Consider the following 20,776-nt stretch of genomic DNA (forward strand, 5'->3'; position numbering starts at 1 on the left):
TGTCATTGTGCAAGATCCAGGAATGGTTTGAGGACCATGCAGCTGAATAATTGCAAATGACCATGATTTCGATATCCACTTAACTCAAACACATTCTCTGAAGAAAGGAGCATGCTACGGGTTCCTTGTTGATTGACTGACTATAACCCCTAACCCTCTCTCCACCCTAACTGTTACTCTAAAATAAATGTTGATACAAGTTCAAATTATTATTTTTTTAATCTTTTTGCCTTTATTAGATAGGGACAGCTGAAGAGAGAGAGGAATGTGGGGGAAAGAGAGAGGGGATGACATGTAGCAAGGCTGGATTCGAATCCACACCACTGCGGAAGGACTCCTTGTACACAGGGCACGCGCTCTACCAGGTGAACTAATGGGATGCCCCACCAATTCAAATTTTAACAGTAAACCCTCGCCAAATTACCACATGCAAGCAATGAGAATTAACAACATGTACTCACTTTGGAGAATCTTCCTCATCTTTTTATCCTTGAGAGAATATTTGCTTTGCATAAGAAAATAAATACAAGAACACTCCAAAAAATAGAGCGATATTACACTGAAGAAAGGCACATGCAGAGACACACTTAGTGGATACACATATACATTATCAGACACACACTCGAACACACACACACAGAGGGAATCACAGACTGAGCAGACCTCGTCCTCTGTGATTTCTCTCCACTAAATTGGGCTTCACCCGACATGAGCCTGAAAATAGTGCTAGTAAGGCAGCGTGGAGCGAGGCGTCCTGTTACCTCCAGTATTCTTTTGCCTGTCCTGGCAGGCAAAGTCAAAAGAACAGCTGTCCTTCCTCCTAACACTCATATTCATTCATTATGTATACTGACACATAACCCACGTTTAAATAAGCAGGGGCCTGCACAATTTCATTATGCAAATAAACATGCATTTCCTTCACATAACCTGCACTTTAATGCTCATATACTGTAGAATAGATGGTGATACAGTAAATTTTACGATATGACATTGAACTGAGGGTGAGCTCAGCAACTCCTGTTTGTTGCCATGCATTAAATATTTGCTTGGCATGTTTGCATTTGTATTCATATTCTCATGCACATTCACACACACACACACACACACACCAATTGCCAAAAAATAAAGACATTTTAAGCATGTTTGTCCTCTGGGGGAGAGAATAGGAAATTAAAACAATATTAGTTACTGTGTGGAATTTGTCAGTGCACCTTTGTGCACCGGTGATTCAGCTTGCATGACAGCAAGGTGACATAACACAGATTCTACTCCCTAAAGTGTCATCCATCAGTGGGAGTTAAGGGTCTGCTGGGGCCCTCTAGGGAGATGGGCTCTGTCTGGGAGTCCCTCTGCTCTTACAAGGTAATACTTCAGCTACAGTTAGTTCATTGTAAATTAAGAAACTTTTCTTCTTCTTCCTTGCTGGCACATCGCTACATTTCTTGACAGGTAACTGCCGCCAACTGATCCATGAAGACATTTTAATTGTAAATATATGTTTTGTTCTTTGTTTTGAACAAGTCTTATCACAGATAATGTATTCTTTAAGTGAAAACACCTTTAGCCCCTGATCTGAACTTGGTGATGTTCCTGCAGTATAATTACTGTAAGTGTAGTGTTTTAAGCAAGCTCAGGACCCAAAAGCAGGACTCAAGACAGGGACTCAAAGTTCAAACAGTTTATTTCACACACATATAGCATAGTGGCTTGTGTGTAGACTGAGATCTCACAGTTGTGTTGTCTGGTTTGGCACACAGTCTTGAATTGGCACAAAGTCTAGGCAGGCAGGCATGTTATCAGCCAATAAATACACACACACATCCACATAAGAGCGTAAGTCCAAGCAAATAGACAGACTGCCAGGCAGGAAGGTTCATAGGCAGATGGTACACAGATGAGTATGATCCTGGGGTACAAGGAGAAATACAGATTACCAGGCTTTTCAAAGACAAGCGGAAACACCAGAACAAAACCTTGGCCATGTGTCTGAACCACTTAGATTAGCTGACGATCTGGGGATGACTAGAGAGGAGAGCTGGGGTTATATACTGCTGAAACTGGATGATTGGTAGTTGGTTGCAGGTGTGTAGGAGAGGAAATGAAGGCCACGCCTAGACCAGATGTCTAGACCAGATGTCTCCATGCCGCAAAGCGGCAGATAGACATGGAGATCGAAAAGGCTAGGATTGAAGCAACGCTGAACGCTGAAAGAGGAGGGTGAAGCTGAAGCAGCTCTCTCAGCAGCAAGGGTGTTGGAATCTGCTGCAGTTTGTTCAGACTATGAAACTGAAAGGGGCAGTTCCGTTGCCGTGGAACGTACTGATGAATACATTAGAATGCATTTTTCTCTGAATCAAAATGAGAAGAAAGATGATAATTAAGCAAGTGCTGAGCACAAAGACATTCCTTGAATCAGCCAGTCATGATGCTGTAAATACTATGAGTGGGGTATCAGCACACAAGGCAGCCAAATTGCTTTCCCTCTCCTGTGAGAAACCCCTGCTCCCCAAGTACGCCAGCACCTCAATCCAGCGAGGTGTCTGATCTTGCAGTGTTTCTTGCACGCCGTGATCTTAAACACTTAAAGTGTTTGACAACAAGCCAGAGAATTACATACCCTGGAAAACAGTGTTTATGAATGCCATTGATGGACTGAATCTAAAAGGCAATGAAGAGCTTGATTTGCTTACCAAATGGTTGGAAGGTGAGTCCCTCCGACATGCTCTGAGAATAAGAGTGGCCCATGTACATGATCCTGAAGCAGGCCTCAGGCATTTGTGGCAACGTCTAGACAAAAAATATGGTTCCCCAGAGGTAATTGAAGCATCCTTATTCCAACGTTTAGAAAATGTTGCTAAGATTTCTCACAAAGACTTCAATCAATTGCAAGCACTCGCAGATGTCCTCCTGGAAGTGCAAGCAGTGAAAGAAGAAGGCAATGCTCCATATGCCCAACTCCTCGACTTCGGATGGGTGATTGTAGGAGACGTGTGCCTCAGTGGAGCAAACAAACCCATGGTGAGCACATTCAAAACTAGTGTGCTTGAGAACGGCAGGCCCGGCTTTCACATACCTTGCAAAAACAGCATCTGCTCTAAAGAAAGGTTCACTAGTGAAGATCCCATACTCTTTATAAGGAGCATAAAACGATCTCACGACATTGGGAAGCATATTTTCAAACAAACCAATGAAGACAATATGCTCGTACTATCTGGAGAAGATGAGGCTTTCCTGGTCATTATGGACAATGAATTCACCAAAGATGATGCAAATAGTTGGGTGGCTCCACTCCCGTTTCGCTGTCCCAGAGAGCGTTGGCCCAACAATAGAGACCAGGCTGTCAGTCGTCTCTTATCACTTCGTCGTACTCTGAAAAGGAAGACAGACATGAAAGACCATTATGTGGAATTCATGGAGACAATGTTCAGAAAAGGACATGCTGAGATTGCCCCCCCTCTTAAAGACAACAAGGAATGTTGATACCTCCCAAGTTTTGGCATTTATCACCCACAAAAGCCAGGGAAGATCAGGATACCATAGTCCATAGTCCCCTGGTGACATTGTTATGTAAATTTGTGTGTCGTCTGAATAATTATGGTAATATATTTTGTTGTTTTCCATAATCTGAGCCAGTGGGAGCATGTAGATGTTAAACAGAATAGGATCCAGAATGGAACCCTGGTGGAACTCCACATGTAATTTTTGTCTGCTCAGATGTGTAATTACCTATAGACACAAAGTAATCCCTGTCCTTTAAGTAGGATTCAAACCAGTTTAAGTGCCAGAAAGTCCCACCAAGTTTTTCAGTCGGTCAAATAATATGTTGTGGTTGACCTTGTGGAATGCAGCACTGAGTCAATAATACCAAGACTAAAATTATACCACTGTCTGTGTTTAAGTGGATGTCATTGAAGACCTTAACAAGAGCAGCCTCAGTGCTTTGGTGTGGTCGAAAACTTGACTGGAAGACATCAAAACAGTTGTTTAATGCCAAGAAGTTGTTCAGCTGTTGAAAAACAGCTTTTTTAAGGATTTTGGCTTTGGCTTTAATGAAGTTTTCTCTCTTCAACAAACTGGTCAACCGTGAGCAATTGAAGCCACAATGTTTTCACTCAGAAAAATCACAAGACACTGGCTTCTTTTTGCTATTTGTTCTCTGCAGTTGAAATGCACGTGCAGCAACCCCTAACAGCAGATGAAAAACACAACTGAAATTGTGAAAACTACCAAACTGTATTAAGAAGCGACTGTGACATCTGGGAGTAACAGTTTTAAAACCTGTTTCAACTGTCAGATGTTCAAGCTCCTGCACTGCCGTGGTCCATCCACACAAGTGTTTTCACTTTGTTTCCCTGATAGATGTGAAAAAATTATGGTTAATGTGGTTAAAGCAGGATTGCATTAGTTGAAATGTTTTCTTGCTGAAAACAAATCTTATAGCGAGTTATATAAAAACAGTTGAGTGCCACACAGTAACAATGGCTACAGGGAGAAAGGATGTGCGTATGATCATGTCAGTATTTGCAGATTTTTATTTTAACGTCAGTACTGTAGTTGTTGAGCTCAATGCAGCTGGCTACATGGCTAGCTAGCCACAAGTACAGTCGGCGAAGTGTCTCTTTTTAGGGCTAATGTTAGACTGCTATATGAGATGACACCATCAATAAGAGTCACGTTTTGGGTCTAAACACTATAATGAGCAGATTTACAGTAGTTCTGAACTTTAATTTACCTTGGACAAGACACATTAGTAATATATTGGGATCCCATGTCCACTCTGTTCTTAAAGAAGAGCAATCATCTTTTCATAAGCGGACCAGTCCACCACTGGCCCAAACAGACCAGTGACTGGTCAATCAACTTGCCCTGCATAAACTTGTACTGGCCCTGGACCATTGGTTATGTCGCCCTGGCCCACTTCTAAATCCCCTCTGATACGCATCTTCATTATAATGTTACATTGTTTGAGGGAACTATGACGTTAGGTAACTGGACGCAACCGTCACTAATGCTAACGTAGTTCTTCAGGGATTGAAGCTGTTATTTTTCCAATTTTGACAATCTAACCGGTGACAACACATTAGTTAAGGTTGTAATAAATATGACTGTTGGTAGTTGTTGTCGATTTTGTTTAAATATGCAGAATTGTAATTTTATGGGTTATTGTTGTTCGGACGATTAAACTAAGATAGTTAATATGTGCTAACATCAGTGTCCCTTTTCTCCACACTAACTGGCAACTATACCACGTGATACCACTATTGGCTCCCAAGCTTTGTCAGAAGCAGGAACCAAACGTCAGACATCTCACAGAGAGACAAACAAAATATTAATTTTGAAACCATCAAAATTTTTTTACTTGATAGTACTCATTATTGCACTATATTGCACTTATATTATTATACCATATATACTTATCAACCTATCAACCTCTAAATCCACTTGGTACTTACACTTATTTTAGCTTTTATACTTATATCCATTTTGTACTTAATTTATCTTACCTGTATTATAGTGTATTATATTTTGATTTGCTTAGTACTTCTATTCCTGTGTGCATTGACGTGACAGTGAGCAGCTGTAACAAAAGAGTTTCCCCTCAGGGATCAATAAAGTATTTCTGATTCTGATTAAATTATTAATTCACAATCATAATTTTTTTTTTTTTTTTTTTTTTTTAGGAAAAGTGAGTTTTATTCCACACCTTTCTAAAAGCTCTTTGGATTTTTTTTTTTTTTAGATATTTGTCTTCATAAAAATATCATCAATAAAACCTTTAAAAATAAAAAAACGTAGCTGCAGTTTTAAATTTAACGACTTATATAGGAACATAATCCTTCTTACCTTCATGTATCCATATTTAACTTTTACATTTTAAGATGGTAAAATACATGAATTAATCAATGACAGACAGAGATCAATTCGCAAAACTCTACCAGTAATGTTACCACTCTCTCACAAACTGTCTGTGACTCACAGTGCGAGACTGGGTCCACTTGATTACTGTCCCGGTTTACACTGATGTCCCATTAGCTAGTCAGAGTTGATTTGCGACAATTATCAGTTATAAATTTGTTTTTCTGACGTGCCTTAAAGTGATATCATACAATCTGACACAGATTGCGACCAAGATTTTGTTAGACCCATCTTGCAGTTTGCATGCAATAAACGTACGCGATCTGTGTTGTTTTACAGTCTAAAGGCGCCTTAAGCCTTTAGGGCAGGACAATTTTATCATTCTTATTAGTACATGAAGTTTAGTAACATAATTTAATCCCCTGCACAATCTCAACCTGAGCACAGGTCTAAACAAGCAGAGTCATTCAAAATTCCTGTATTTTTAAGACTCAGTTTTGTGTATAGACTAAAGTCTGGTTTGATCTAGACAAATTTTCAGGACAATGTCTGTAAACCAAACCTTCAAAAATCAATAACGTTAATGACCAATTTGTTTACAAGACATCTCTCTAACACATGACATTAAATTTACTGAATGTAGGTTGTAGAGTAGAAACCTTCATAGTGTCTGATCTAATAAGCACTTAAGAGCACATTCAGTTGACTTCATTGATTTTCTTCATTTTACATCTACTTAATGTTAAGGCAATCCAGTAGTAATTATTGGATTTGAATGAAAGGGTTGAGAAGAAAAGATGAGTGCAAGCATACTTAAAAACAGAAAAGACTGGTATATATTCCTTTCCCACAGAGAGGGCTTAAGAGGCATTTATTGTTTCATTTTTTCTGAAAATTAGACACATGGTTTTATTTAGTCACACTGTGTTTATTTGAACCCCATAACGACAAACCAAACAGACTTTGCATATGAGACCTCCTTCCTTTACCCTGACTAACCCTCATTTAGGCCTATAAAGCAAAAGTTTTAACTGCACATGAGATCCCTTCAGGCTAAAGACTAAACCTGACGGAGCTCTCAAGGCTCTGATATTAACTGTCTATACAATGTTCTCCCTTGATTGGGTAACACACCTTCTTGGCAGCGTATCTGTGTGTGTGTGTGTGTGTGTGTGTGTGTGTGCGTGTGTGTGTGCGTGTGTGTGTGTCTCAGTGTGTGGTCATTTTTACTCTGATGAAAGCTCCTGTTCTCCCGAGTATTCAGTGGGATTAACATAATTGTATTTAATTGCCAAGGAAATGGCCTGTGAGACTCATGTGCAGCGTTCGCAGAGGGGAAAATAAATTGTCTCTCTGTGGATGCTGGAGTCAGGGGGTCTTCCCTCTCTGAACACCATTAAACACAATATACACACACTCGTTCCACACAGCTCAGAGTGATATAATGCTATTTTCCACATTTTAATGGACATTAATGCACACACACACATACAGACCACAACACACAAATGTACTTACTACATATTAACCAGCACACACACTTAACAGGGAATTAACAGGATCAAACACTATGTCTGTGATAGATTACCAAATAATTAGCTTAATACTGAAACTGTCATATTTAGTTATTTCATAAAGGGTTGAAATTCACTGGACAGTTACTGGAGCAGAGGTCTAACTGCCACCCCTAACATCTTAAATCGTGTTAAGAAGCAAACCTATTTCTCAGTCCTCTGGCAAACACACTAATGATGATTGATTCAGCCCTCGACTCGAATGAGTAACTTTTTATTTTACTACTTGCTGCATCAGTGCTTCAGAGTTAGGAGGGGTTGGCAGGTGGCAAAATAGATTCACAGGTCTTCTGTTAATGAGGAAATGCCCACTACCACTGAAATGCCCTTAAAATAAACATTGAACTGTATGTTACTAAAAGCTACTATAAGAAATATTTTTATATTAACAATGGAAAAAAGAACTCTGTGAAAGGGCTCACTCGTAGTGATAAACGTACAAGAATTATCACCCGCCTCTGCAGTTCCCATGATTTCTAGACTAGCAGGCAGTTGTTTTTAGTGAAAACGCTCTGATAAACCCACTGTACAATAGCTGCTCAGCACCAAACAGCAGACGGCGACTAGCTCGTGAACATAGTGAAGGATATGGCAGCTACAGCCAGATATTTTTCTCCAAAGCTGGTAAAGACGAAACCACAGCTAAAAGAGTGTGAATATTGGACTTAAATTCATAAGATAGCCAAAAACACAACTACAAATAAATGCTAATAAGGGTCCATGTTTGCTAGATGGGTAAAAAGGCAAGTGTTGGGTTTGCGATATCAACTCTGCGATTACAGCTTGTTGTGATGCCTCAAAGTGGCCAAAAAAAAATCAACTCATGTAGGTTTAGATATTAGCTCTTTTAGCACAAACGTAAAGCATAATTTTATCTCACTGTCTCCTTCTGTTGTTATGTTCTACAAAGCATTTAACTGCTCTTCCATAATCACACTACTCTACTTCTCTGGGACAGAAATGCTATTTAGCAAGGCTCCTGGTGGCTGACTAATTCAGAATCAATTTTATTGAAAACAATTTGGTATAAAATAATCAATGAATAAATTATGGCTGATTTCCATTTAGCTGCCTTAGTTTCAGGGTCCTGTATTGTGCATGCTGGTTCTCTGTCACACTCAGTGCATTTACATGCACTTAAGTAACCAGATTGCCAGTACAAACCAGGTTATGCCACTATATATATATATATAAAATCTCAAGAACTATATGTGTGTGTGTGAGAAGGAGAATGTATGGTGTGTTCTTGTGTGTTTGTATAGTGCGTGGTGAGGGAGAGAGGAAGAGGAGGAGGAAGCTAATGTTATTGCTTTTTAGCAAGTTTTTGCTTCCGTTCAGCCCTGACCTCCCCCCTCTTCCTCTGACGGGAACAAGGACTTGCTTCTTGGAGGCCTTGGCAGGGGCGGCGCAGGTGGCGGTGGAGGTGGATAAGATGGCCATGGCCTCTTCAAAGTGTCGCTACATCTCCTTCAATTGGGGTACGTCCAAGTTCAGGGCGTAACACCTGTCCACCGTGGAGGTGTTGTGGCACGTGAAAGTGGCCATCTTGCCACACACCTCTGGACTGGACATTCACACGCGGTTCCCTTCATACTACAATTGAGGGTCCATGTTGGTCTGGTGTTCCACGCATGTGCATTTCCCGATCTACACTCCATTCAAGTTGGTGGCAGTAATGCCAACCGCCATAAGAATCAAGAAGAAAAAGCATGTGAATTAGGAAAGAAAATGGCAACCTCATGAAAGCAAGAAGAGCTCCTGTATTTGTTATTTTTTGCTGAACGACAAGAAAAAAGGCAAAAAGAAAAAATATAATACGCAACTGCTTAATGAGAATAGGACCGGGGACGGGAAATACAGTACATTGGTGCAAGAGATGAGAAGCATCGACGAGGAGAAACATCACCAGTCCTTTCAGATGCCTGCCTCAAAGTTCATTGAACTGGTGCATCGCATTGCCTCTCATATCGACAAACACGGGGTCCTGTGGATATAGCTGAAAGGCTATCTTCGCAGCAAAGTATAGTGGTGAGTTACAGATCGGGCTGTAGCACCGTGTTACTGATTATTCCTGAGGTGTGCCGAGCTCAAGGAAGTTGCCTGCAGCCAGAGTTTGTTGCCTTCCTGCCCAAGCACAGTGGTCAGACATAGCACAAGATTTCTAGATAATTTGGAACTTTCCACTGTGTTTGGGCACCATCAATGGAAAGCATGTGCAAATCAAAGCACCACCAAAGTCCGGAAGCAACTACTTCAACTACAAACAGACCCATTCCATTGTTCTCATGGCTGCATGTGATGCACATTACCTCTTCACTACGGTGAACGTGGGGTCCTACAGTCGTGACAATGATGGTGGCATATTCAAAGACATTATTTTCTCAATTAATCGTTTTGTCTATTAAATGTAAGAAAATAGTGAAAAATGCTCATTATAACTCAAAGATATTCAGTTACTGGGCAAAAATGGCTTGCATGGCAGAGTTCCAATTTGAAAACCACTGCTGAGCAAAAAGAACATTAAGGCTCATCTCATTTTTGTCAGAAAACATCTTGATGATCCCCAAGACTTTTGGGAAAATACTCTGTGTACTAACGAGACAAAATTTTAACTTTTTGTCCCATTACATCTGGCGCATCTACCACATTTCAGAAAAAGAACATCATACCAACAGTAAAATATGGTGGTGGTAGTGTGATGGTCGGGGGCTGTTTTTTTGCCCAGTCTTTTTCTTATGGTGGAGTCATGAACACTGACCTTAACTGAGGCAAGTGAGGGCTGCAGTTCTCTGGATGATGTTGTGGGGTCTCTAAATGGCTGAAGAAGAACAAAATGAAGACTTTGGAGTGGCCTAGTCAAAGTCCTGACCTGAATCCTATTGAGATGCTGTGGCATGACCTTAAAAAAGCAGTTCATGCTCGAAAACCCTCCAATGTGGCTGAATTACAACAATTCTGCAAAGATAAGTGGGCCACAATTCCTCCACAGTGCTGTAAAAGACTCATTGCAAGTTAACGCAAACACTTGATTGCAGTTGTTGCTGCTAAGGGTGGCCCAACCAGTTATTAGGTTTAGGGGGCAATCACTTTTTCATACAGGGCCATGTAGGTTTGGATTTTGTTTTCCTTAATAATAATAATAATAATAATAATAATAATAATAACAGCAACCTTCATTTAAAAACTGAATTTTGTGTTTACTTGTGTTATCTTTGACAAATATTTAAATTTGTTTGATGATCTGAAACATTTAAGTATGACATGCAAAAAAATAAGAAATCATGAAGGGGGCAAACACTTTTTCACACCACTGTATAAACACCATCACTGGAAAATGTAGTACTGATGGAGAATTTGTCAGAGAATTACACACTAATGCAGGAGAGCAGTGAATATAGGTAGGGATGGCAATCAAGAACCGGTTCCATTTGAGAACCAGTTCCAAATTGTCCGGTCCATCGAAATCGTATACCTTGTATACCAAGGTTATCGATTCCTTTTATCGATGCCGGCATGTTTTTCTGACAGTTGCTTATTGCAAAACAATGACGTCAAACTCATGCATCTATGCTGCTGTAAACCTGCAACAAGATGAAGCCATGGCAGAGAGGAAGAAACGGTCCAAAGCTTCATTTCACAAAGACAGGTAACAACAGTGCTAGTTGTAATGTCTGTAAAATGATCATTTCAAGTAAGGATGGAAACACCAGCAATATGCTGAAATATCTTTCTACACAACATGGGCTTAAGTTCCTGGAATGCCATGTATTTGACACTCTACGCACAAGAGCCACTGCATGCTTCCCAACCGAGCAGCACATCCGTTAACGAGGGTAAATATCCTTTGTTGTAATAACGCAGCCAGTTTAGCAGATTTTTCCTTTGACTAAAAAAACCTAAATGAAAATGAATGCTGTACAAATATTCTCTCATTTCATCCACTTAAACAGTGGAGCTTCTGCACACCTTTTTTCTACACCTTTTTTCTACTCTGTTTCTACACTGTGTTCAGACTCTAGAATAAAACAGTTGCATTGATATTAAAAACCTGTATAGGCCCCACAGAAAATTGATCATGAATCAATCTTAAAATCTTTTTAATTCCCATCCCTAAATATCGCCTGCTCATAAAAAAGTGTAACTGTGAGTCCCTACTAGGGGTACTACGATTTTGATTCTAAATCGAAAATCAATCGAAATGAGCTTTCGATTTCAACCTTCGAAGTCAAAAGCAGGATCCGCAATTCTCCCAGTATCTCTGAAAGTGTGTTTCTATTAATTGATGTTCAATGAGAATTATATTGTCCAGCTGTAGTAGATTGTACAGATTTAAAAAAAGTAAGCCTTCTCCTTGGAAATCCTTGGATGTTTGACTACACTTACGCGTATTGTTAATGCATGGCTTATAAAACTCAGCAGGACAAAACAAGGTCAGTTACAGTGCACACATATGACAGACAGAAAGATCAATTGTGTTGAGGTTCTTCCCTGTTAAAGTCCCAGTGACTTGCTTGATTGCAAACCAAAGTTTACTTATCTTGGCAGTTTAAAAAGATTTTGTCTGTCAGTAAAAGTCACGGTGAACTCTTGATGTCGTGCCCCATGAACCCTACAACTTGTTCCAGCTCTTGTTCACTAAGATCCAGGAGTGTGGCAACCTGTTTTCTTAATTTGATTGCTCTCAGGAGTTCAGGGTTTTCTGCTTTGCTTTCTTCTGCATATTTTCACAGACCACGTATATTTGTCATCGCACCAGGTCTATAACAATATGGGTAAGCAGTGGCGGCTGGTGAGAAATGTTTTAGGAAGAGCTGTGCCACATCCAATCGATTTCAGCAAACATCCCAGTATGATTTAATGCAAAAAAGTGAATGTATCAAAAAAGAAGTAATACTTTGCAGTTAAATATTTAACAATTACTTTATTCCAACATCAAATCAAGCAGTAAATAACGCTTTGACAAACACATCAGGACATCTTATTTTGGTCACGGACAGAGGCAAATTCAGTATAATATAAAACATGTAAGAAAATGTTTATTTCTTGAGATGCCCCTATGGACCTTGTTTTTAGGGGGAAAGCAATAGGGAGGTAAGGATCAGGATAAGTAAACATGAAGTGCAATTAGTGGTGTTTCAGCAGTTAGTTGCTATTCAGACACCTGAATGGACATAAGCATGGGAGTCAAGTGCTCAGAGGTGTAGCGATATTAAATTCCAGCAAACTTATGCTTCAAATCTCTATCACAAGTGAATATAATTGAATTATACTCAAAAATGTGGTCACTGATAACCAATACAAAACAGAGGTTGCGGGGTCAAGTTGATCTGGGCCCAGCTCTTTCACCTGTAATTTCTCCGCCAAAGTTTTCCTCTCAAACGGATCTTATAAAAGAATTTCCCAAGTTAGGGTTGGGTCTAGGAGGAGTAAGTTAGTGATCACCATCGTCATGTAGTTAAAATAAAAGCATATATGTTACACTTACACATTACTATGTGCATTCCATATTTCAAACACATAAATATTGACAATTTGTTTCATTTATTATTATTATTAGGAGTAGTAGTAGTAATAGTAATATTTTTTTGTGGCTCAAGGAGCCACTAGGCTAAATTAAGCCCTAGCGTCCTCTATTGGCCAGTCGCCCCTGTGGGTAAGGCAAATAATCCTCAAAAGAAGCTTTTTCAGAGGGCTGCTTCCATGTCACTAGTTGTCCTCTGCCTTTTTCCAGGACTTTGGTATTATGCTTGAAATCTCCTTTATTGGACAAAAGAACCTCTCTTTCTTTTGATCCTAATGGAAAGCTGAAGGCAAATGCTTCATCCTTGATCTCCATATGCTTTCTCTGCAAATGCCTTGCCATCTTTAAGTTTGGTTGGCCACTATAGCACGAGTTCTTATGGTCAGTCATACACATAGTCACATACACAACATTATCTGTTTTGTTCATCTTTGTTTTTTCTTTTCACATAAGTTCAGCGGTTCTTGTGTTTTTGAATGGTGCACTTGCCTCTTTGCTGATCTTCATCTTTGCTTGAATTTGTGTCTGGATCTTTGATATCTTCATCACTGGACAATTTCTCACATGATGAATCTTTGTCTTGGTTTTTCTAATCTTCCTCATAACTGGACGATGATGCAGTCTGAGTTGGATTGCACTCTGGGTCTGATCCTGTATGGCTGGATAATTCAGATTCAGAGGAATCACTCTCTGACTCTCCAAGGATATTGTCCAACTGTAAGCAAAAAGCATAATCATCAAAATAAAAATTCCACTACTACCACATCCACTATCAAGTCCAACTTTAACGAGTCACTTTACCATCATTATCTTAAAGATGGACCATCTCACTTGCTGATACTAAATTAAGTCAATTGTAAAGTTGTATTGTAACAAAACAGTGCACATAGTTTTTTGATCCAGTTTTGGTTACATGACATTAGTCATCCAGGATGTTGCATATGAGTGGTGATGATAGGGCTGGGAAGTACGTCACATTTTTTTAATATTTTATTATCAAAAATACAAATTTGACAAATCATATTTACAATTGGCACACAGTGCATAAAACAATCACAAAATACTTATATAATAAAAAGTGCATTAAATCAGGCAAAAATGATACTTTCAGAATAGAATCAAATATCAAAATAAAAGAAAACAATACAAGCTAAAAAAGGACCTAAAAACTAAGCTTAAGAAGCAAAAAAGAACACAAAAAACAAAAAAGCTAAGCTAGAAGCTAAACAGAGCTTAAAGTCCCAAATAAAACATAACTAAACTAAAACATAAGTGTATAAAGTGCCCTGAAATGCATTCAAAATAAACTATCCCAATGATCTAAACTTTCAGAAATAAATTGATCAATTTCAACATTAATACCAGTAGAAAACAAGAAAACAAAAAACAGATTTAACCAACTCTAGTTCAGAAAAAAACAAATAAACCATCATTTAAATAAATCACCTTAAATTAAACTAGGAACTCCCTTAAAAAAGAAATAAGGCGCTATAATAAAAAACAACAAAAATATATTCACACTAAATTATAAAACACATGAACTTAGCAAAGACACTAGGACAACAAACTGCTGTCATTTTTCTTCCAATAAGTTCAAACTTTCTTTTCAAACTTTAACACTCATTACAATGCTAAGCACACTCACACACATTCAATATCAATAATCAATATCAAAATTTCCAAACAAAAATATAAAATTTAAAATTAAAGCACCATACTCAGTGATGGCAAATAAATTGTTTTTGTCCATGAGATTGATTTTAAAAGCTTCCAGGTCGGCTGCAAACAGCTGCCTAAAGTGGGCTTACAAGCAGTTCGTATACAAAGTCCAAATGTCAATTTTTTTTCTGTTCATATAAGGCAAAGTTCTGGCGAGCAAAGATGCCCTGTCTGGGGAAAGCCAGCATTATGTTGATGGTGTTGCTGTTATAATCCTTTGATTTGCCACATAGTCTGAATAAAATGGTCCATTTCCATTGTGTCTGTCCGTTTTTTCACAGTGCACAGGAGCACTTTAATGTGCTCGCAAAAAGGACGGACCTGGGAGCTCTCCAGAAAAATGTGCTCGAGGTCCTCATCTTCACAGAACAAACATGAGAATACACCTTTTAATGGATTTGGTGCAGGACAATGCTGGTGAAAATTCTCTGTGTCTGATCTTAAAATCTGTGCTAAATATTTGGGGAGAAGTGTTTGGAATGTGTTGTGTTAGTCCAGATCAGATGGATGTTATGACTGGGGAAGAGTTTCTCCCACTTCTCTTCAGATTCAGGTTTTTTGACAGCTTTCTCCATGCTTTCGTTTTAGCTGTATTTACTGGATGAGTCTACAGGAGAAAGTTCCCAGCATTGTCCTGCGTGAGATGATCGTTGTACTTATAATAAATTAAATAATTTAACAAAATTAGATCCTTTCACCAAAGTAGCTCCCGAAAAAGAATGCTCTAATATATCAAAAGATTTATTTAAATCAATCTCTAACAAAATCCCTCCCTCCTTTGACTTCTCCCTAACCATGTCTTTAACTGTCAGAATTGAGTTGGCAATGTTTCAACTGGGTGTGACTGGACTGGACAGGAGTTGGTAGCAGGACTGTCACCTGGTTTGAAAGATCAAGAAATCGCCTTCTTGTCGTAGTGGCGTCGTAGTGGCGTCGTAGTGGCGTCATCATCCCCTGAGAACAGACGCTCACAAAACTGCGAAACATAGTCCAAGACGTTAGTTTTGACAGACTGGTTGGACGACAGGAGCTTCCTTTAGTAGCTTTAAAGGAATTCGAATAGAAAGGCCAAAGACAAGTCCAGCTGGGCTGAAACCAAGACCCTTGCTTAGCTTCACGTATGGCAAACACCATCAGTGGCACCCGTTCATCCTACTCTTTACCAGTATACAAGCAGTATTTCTGCAGCACGGATTTGATTGAGTCTGATGCCAGCACTCCAGTGATCCTTGGGATTCAGGGTGATATGCAGTGGAAACAACATGTTTAATTCCTAAAGGCCATTGCACACCAATCAAACATTCTCCAACAAACACAGACGCACACATTCTAAGACAACTGCCAATATTAGAATGTTCCCTGTTGTAGGAGAATGTTTGATTGGTGTGCCGTGGGCTTAAGATTTGCATGACCTGTTTGAAAAGTTTGGATAGGAATTTAGTGCTTTGGTCCATCTGAACCATTTTTGGTAAGCCAAAAGTGCTGTAAAACCAGCCTTAACAACTTAAGTAGCAGTAATTATTCGAAGAGGAATAGCCTCTGGAAAACGTGTGGCAGTACACATTACTGTTAATGGAACTGATTACCAGGCCTTGTCTTTAAGCATGTAATTGTGGATTGTGTTGGCCCATTACCAAACAGTTCACCAAGTGCTGGGATGGGACAAAGTGTTTGGTTTCCCTGTAATCTGACAGGTTTTGCAGGTACAGCAAAACTGCACCACGTCTGCCTTTAATCCAGGCCAATAGAAATGTCTAAGTATCTTGTTGTTGTGACCCCTGGGTGCCCAGACCATGGGTGGTCATGTACAAGAGACAATACATGCTGACGATAGACAGAAGGGACAATTTGATACATAATGTTCCAATCACTAGATGATTCCTGATCAGGGTTCATTTTCTCAGACTCAGACTTTCCCAACCATGCTGCATGCGAGATCCACTTGCGTATTAAGACTCCATCCTCCAGGAAGTAAGGACACAAGCAGCTTTCCATGAGCTCTTCTCATTTCTCTGTTTTGTGTCTCCTTGTCTCCTCACTCCTCCGTCCTCCTGCCTGTGACCCGGAAATTGATCTCAGCGCACCGGCTTGCCAGAGAAGCTATGAGTGAGGATACATCAGTGTCTCTTTTGTGGAAGTATTGCGTGACAGTGATCCTTTTGTATTTACAAGTTGTATTAATGATTTCAGATGATCAAATGCGTGATCAGACCTTCTGCCCTTCACCGTTTGTATATCGCCTTGTAAGGTGCACTGTTCTAACCGCATTCCTTAATAACATTTCACCTTGATATTAATTATGTTTATGCTACACCCAGGTTAACTACTATAATCGTGACATGATGTTTACAAGTGCAAGCAGTTGCTAATGTCAAATTATTATAACAACAACTTTCTTCTCAGAACTAATTGGCTGTATTTCATGTTGTCATATAGTCTATTGCCCATTATGTAGTCTGCAAATGCCATCCAAAAGTATAGTCCTGTGACAACATGCAATCAGGGCTATGGGCTACATTTGAGATCAATTTTACTTTGTCAGTGTGTTTGTGTGTAGGCCTATGTAATATACAGTAGCTTGTATAACTCAAACACATATATAATATACTGTATATCCCTTTAATCATATATATATATATATATATATATATATATATATATATATATATATATATATATATATATATATATATATATATATATATATATAAATATGCTGTATGTCACTATATTTGTGTAGTAATTGTCATACAAACATTTGTAGTGCTTCACACAATAAAATGTATAAAGGCTATATACTGTGTGTGTGTGTGTGTGTGTGTGTGTGTGTGTGTGTGTGTGTGTATGTGTATGTGTGTGTATGTGTGTGTGTTAAATAAAAGAAAAAGTATGACATCCATGCATTCTTGTCACATTATGCCACGTGGTGAATTTAATTAAAAAGTAAATATATAAGTTGTCATGAACTGTGTTATGATCATCTGACAGAGATCATAAAATACAGCGGTAGGCTATAACAAAACATCGGGCAGATGATGCAGCTGTGCCACACGTTGTATTTAATTGACGTCGCTTTAAAATGACGACTTTGAAGCAAGGATATCTAATTTCATTAAATGCCTGTTGCCTCGACCCCTCTCTCTTCGCCACTCTTCCTCGCCTCTTCCGTTTGCATCTCTGGTGGGAGGGACGCGAGTAAAGGAGAGGAATCGAGAAGGTACAAACTGAGAAATGAGAAAGGCCTCATCTCTCTCTGTTTTAGACATTGAAGAGAAGCATTTAGCAAGAGAGGGATCAGATTTCTGAGCAGAAATAAGTATCTCACATATCACGTGAAGCTTCAATGGAAGTACATTGAGTGAATCCATCTTCAGAGGGTCTTTTGACACAGCTCCTTGTTTGTTGGGGGGAGGTATTATGACCAATGTAGTGTTCTGTGTACCTGGCTTTCGTTCTTTGTTTCAGCAAGGTCTTAATCAATCAAAGTCCATGTAAAGGAAATTCAGAGATTTGTTGAAACTAGAGTGCATTAGCATCAGTGGTTCGCCTGCTCAATTGTGAGTTACTGTCATTGCTGTTAGTTACTACAGCCTACAGTTTGCTAGCTATGCCTTCGTCCCGCAAATGCATATCACCCCTGGATGCGAGAATTTACAAGACAGCTCGGTCTCTTAAACCCCTGGGGTCGCCAAACACATCTACTCGATTTTTACTGGATGTTTCTATTAATATTTCCGCGATAATACAGCACAGAAATATGGTTTAGATTTCGTCGGAATCTCTAGACTCTCCGCTTCCAAGTCATTATTCTCGTGAGATCATACGTGACTCACACAGTGAAGAGGAAGAGAAGAGCGCTCTCGTCTGTCTCTCACCGTTCGTAATTGGTGGGTTTGTGTGTCCATCTGCATTGGCTGAAACAAACCAATGGACACTCAGGGAATCACTAAGGACCCGTCCGTCACCTAACACTACAAACAAACATTGCAATTTTCAATGAGTTGACATGGAGAGGAAAGAGACAGTCCATAAAAAACACATATAAGAAGAAGACGAGGAGAGAAAAGGCAAATACACAGTTAGTGAAGTTTTAGCAGTGATTTTGGAGAACAGCGACAAGGATGAGGGAGGAGTTGACAAGCAGACAGACAAAAGACATTCATGAGATACAAAGATTGCTGAAATATGTGGACATCTAATTTGTGTGATTTTATTTAACTATTTCATTTACTGTTAAAGATATGTGTGCATAACCTATACATGTTGTCATAATAGCAGATGTCGTAACATATATTAGGCCTACCAGTTAAGTTATGTTTTAATAGGAGGACTATATACCACTGCATATATAACCTGTAAATTGATCATAGCTTGTAATAAGACCATAAGACAAAATGTAAGTTGGAAGCATACACCCTTTCCTTTAATTTGTCACCCATCTGTATGTCTTGTTGTAGGTACTATGTGTGTGTGGCCGTCCTGCTCTACTTCCTTCCTCTGCTGGTGATGGGTTGTGCTTATCTGGTGGTAGGACTGACCCTCTGGGCCAGTGAGATCCCTGGAGACTCTTCTGACCGCTACAAGGAACAGCTGACTGCCAAACGCAAGGTAACCTGCATTTTAGATAGCTTTCCACAGTATTTGGATTACCAACTACTGTATTCAGATTACCCCAACCTTGTCACATGCGCTTTTGTATACTGCAACCCCAAACATGATGTGGCTACAATATTCATGTCTGCCCGCATTTTTCCTCCAGTAATGAAATTATCATCACAGCACAATGAACCTAAATCCCAGCCCTCTCTCCTTTTATCCTCTCTACTTTGGTGGTTTTCCAGTCTACCCGTTGTCTTTTCAGCCCACCGCACCCTATTCATCTTCTCTTTTTACCATCAGCTCTTCTCCTCTACCTGTTTTTCTTTTTCAGTCATCTTTCATTGTCCATGCTTGTTAGGTGTGTTTACAGTTTCAGTGTTGCAGTTCTGTACTTCATACTGTATTTCATCCTATTTTACTTTAGTTTTCTGTATGTTAGATTGCTCGGTCACTTTATGTCTTGCTTTGTTTAATTTGTTTATTAATCTATTATTAGCCATGCTAGAAGTGTGGTTCCATGGATGGCAATGTGGGTCAGTCAGTTGGTCCACCACTAAAATATCTCAACAACTATTGGATGGATTGCAGTGAAATGTACAGACATTCATGGTCCCCAGAGAATGGGGAGGTTGATATCCATGATTTTGAGTGAAATGTCTCAACGACTACTGGATGGATTGTCATGAAATTTGTTACACACATTCATGTCTCCCTCTGTATGAATTGTATTTTGGTGATCCTTTGACATTTTATTTACAGCCATCATCAGATCAAAATTTAAATTACTCCAAAACTTTGGTTTCTGGCCAAATAACTCCAAAACTAATGTCATTCCCATCATCCTCAGGTGTATATCTGTTTAGTGCTAATTAGCAAATGTTAGTATGCTAACATGCTATCATGCTGATGCTAAGACAGTGAACTTGGTAAACACTGTACCTGCTAAACATCAGCATGTAAGCATTGTCACTGTGAGAATTAGCATGCTGATATTAGCATTTAGCTTAGCTAAATATAGCCTCACAGAGCCTCTAGCATTTATAGACTCTTAGTGTTCTTCTCTCCTACTGGCCATACAATTATAATGGAGACTTGTACATGGGAGAAAGGGCATTTATGATGTTTCTTGGAAGCTGCGATGGACAGAAATCTTAGAAACAAACATTTTAAAACACATTTGTTGCAAACACACTGAAAGAGCCAAACTATAATAGTTTTCTTTTTCTTGTTTTCAGTCTTCCTTATTGATTGCAGAAATTCCTTGATCATGTTACCTGTGCAGGACACCAGTCCACCTCCTACTCTAATGAGGCTGCTTCACAGATCTATTACATCTGTCCATGTACATTATTTTCAATTCATTGTCAGTGTGTACTGTCTGTTATTGACGGTACTAATGATGTGCCTCTGTGTATTAGATTTCCATTTTGACAGACAGAAAGTTCAAAGCAGCTGAGCTTTTTCTGGATGGACAGATATGTTGCCACTTTCTTAGCCCACAGAG

General features: G+C 39.3%; 1 protein-coding gene across 2 annotated transcripts in view; it reads left to right on the forward strand.

Moving 5' to 3' along the window:
* The window catches only part of tacr1a (tachykinin receptor 1a), a 58,870-nt gene that overhangs the window by 25,116 nt on the left and 12,978 nt on the right, over positions 1-20,776 (forward strand). Inside the window, exons 3-4 of one of the 2 annotated variants that reach the window (XM_044198106.1) lie at positions 16,753-16,779; positions 19,131-19,281. In XM_044198106.1, coding sequence (XP_044054041.1) covers positions 16,753-16,779; positions 19,131-19,281 — 178 coding nt within the window. The remainder of the gene's footprint in view (positions 1-16,752; positions 16,780-19,130; positions 19,282-20,776) is intronic. The other variant, XM_044198107.1, reaches the window with a different exon arrangement.

This window comes from Siniperca chuatsi, linkage group LG5 (genome assembly GCF_020085105.1).
Source record: "Siniperca chuatsi isolate FFG_IHB_CAS linkage group LG5, ASM2008510v1, whole genome shotgun sequence".
Classification (NCBI taxonomy): Eukaryota; Metazoa; Chordata; class Actinopteri; order Centrarchiformes; family Sinipercidae; genus Siniperca; species Siniperca chuatsi.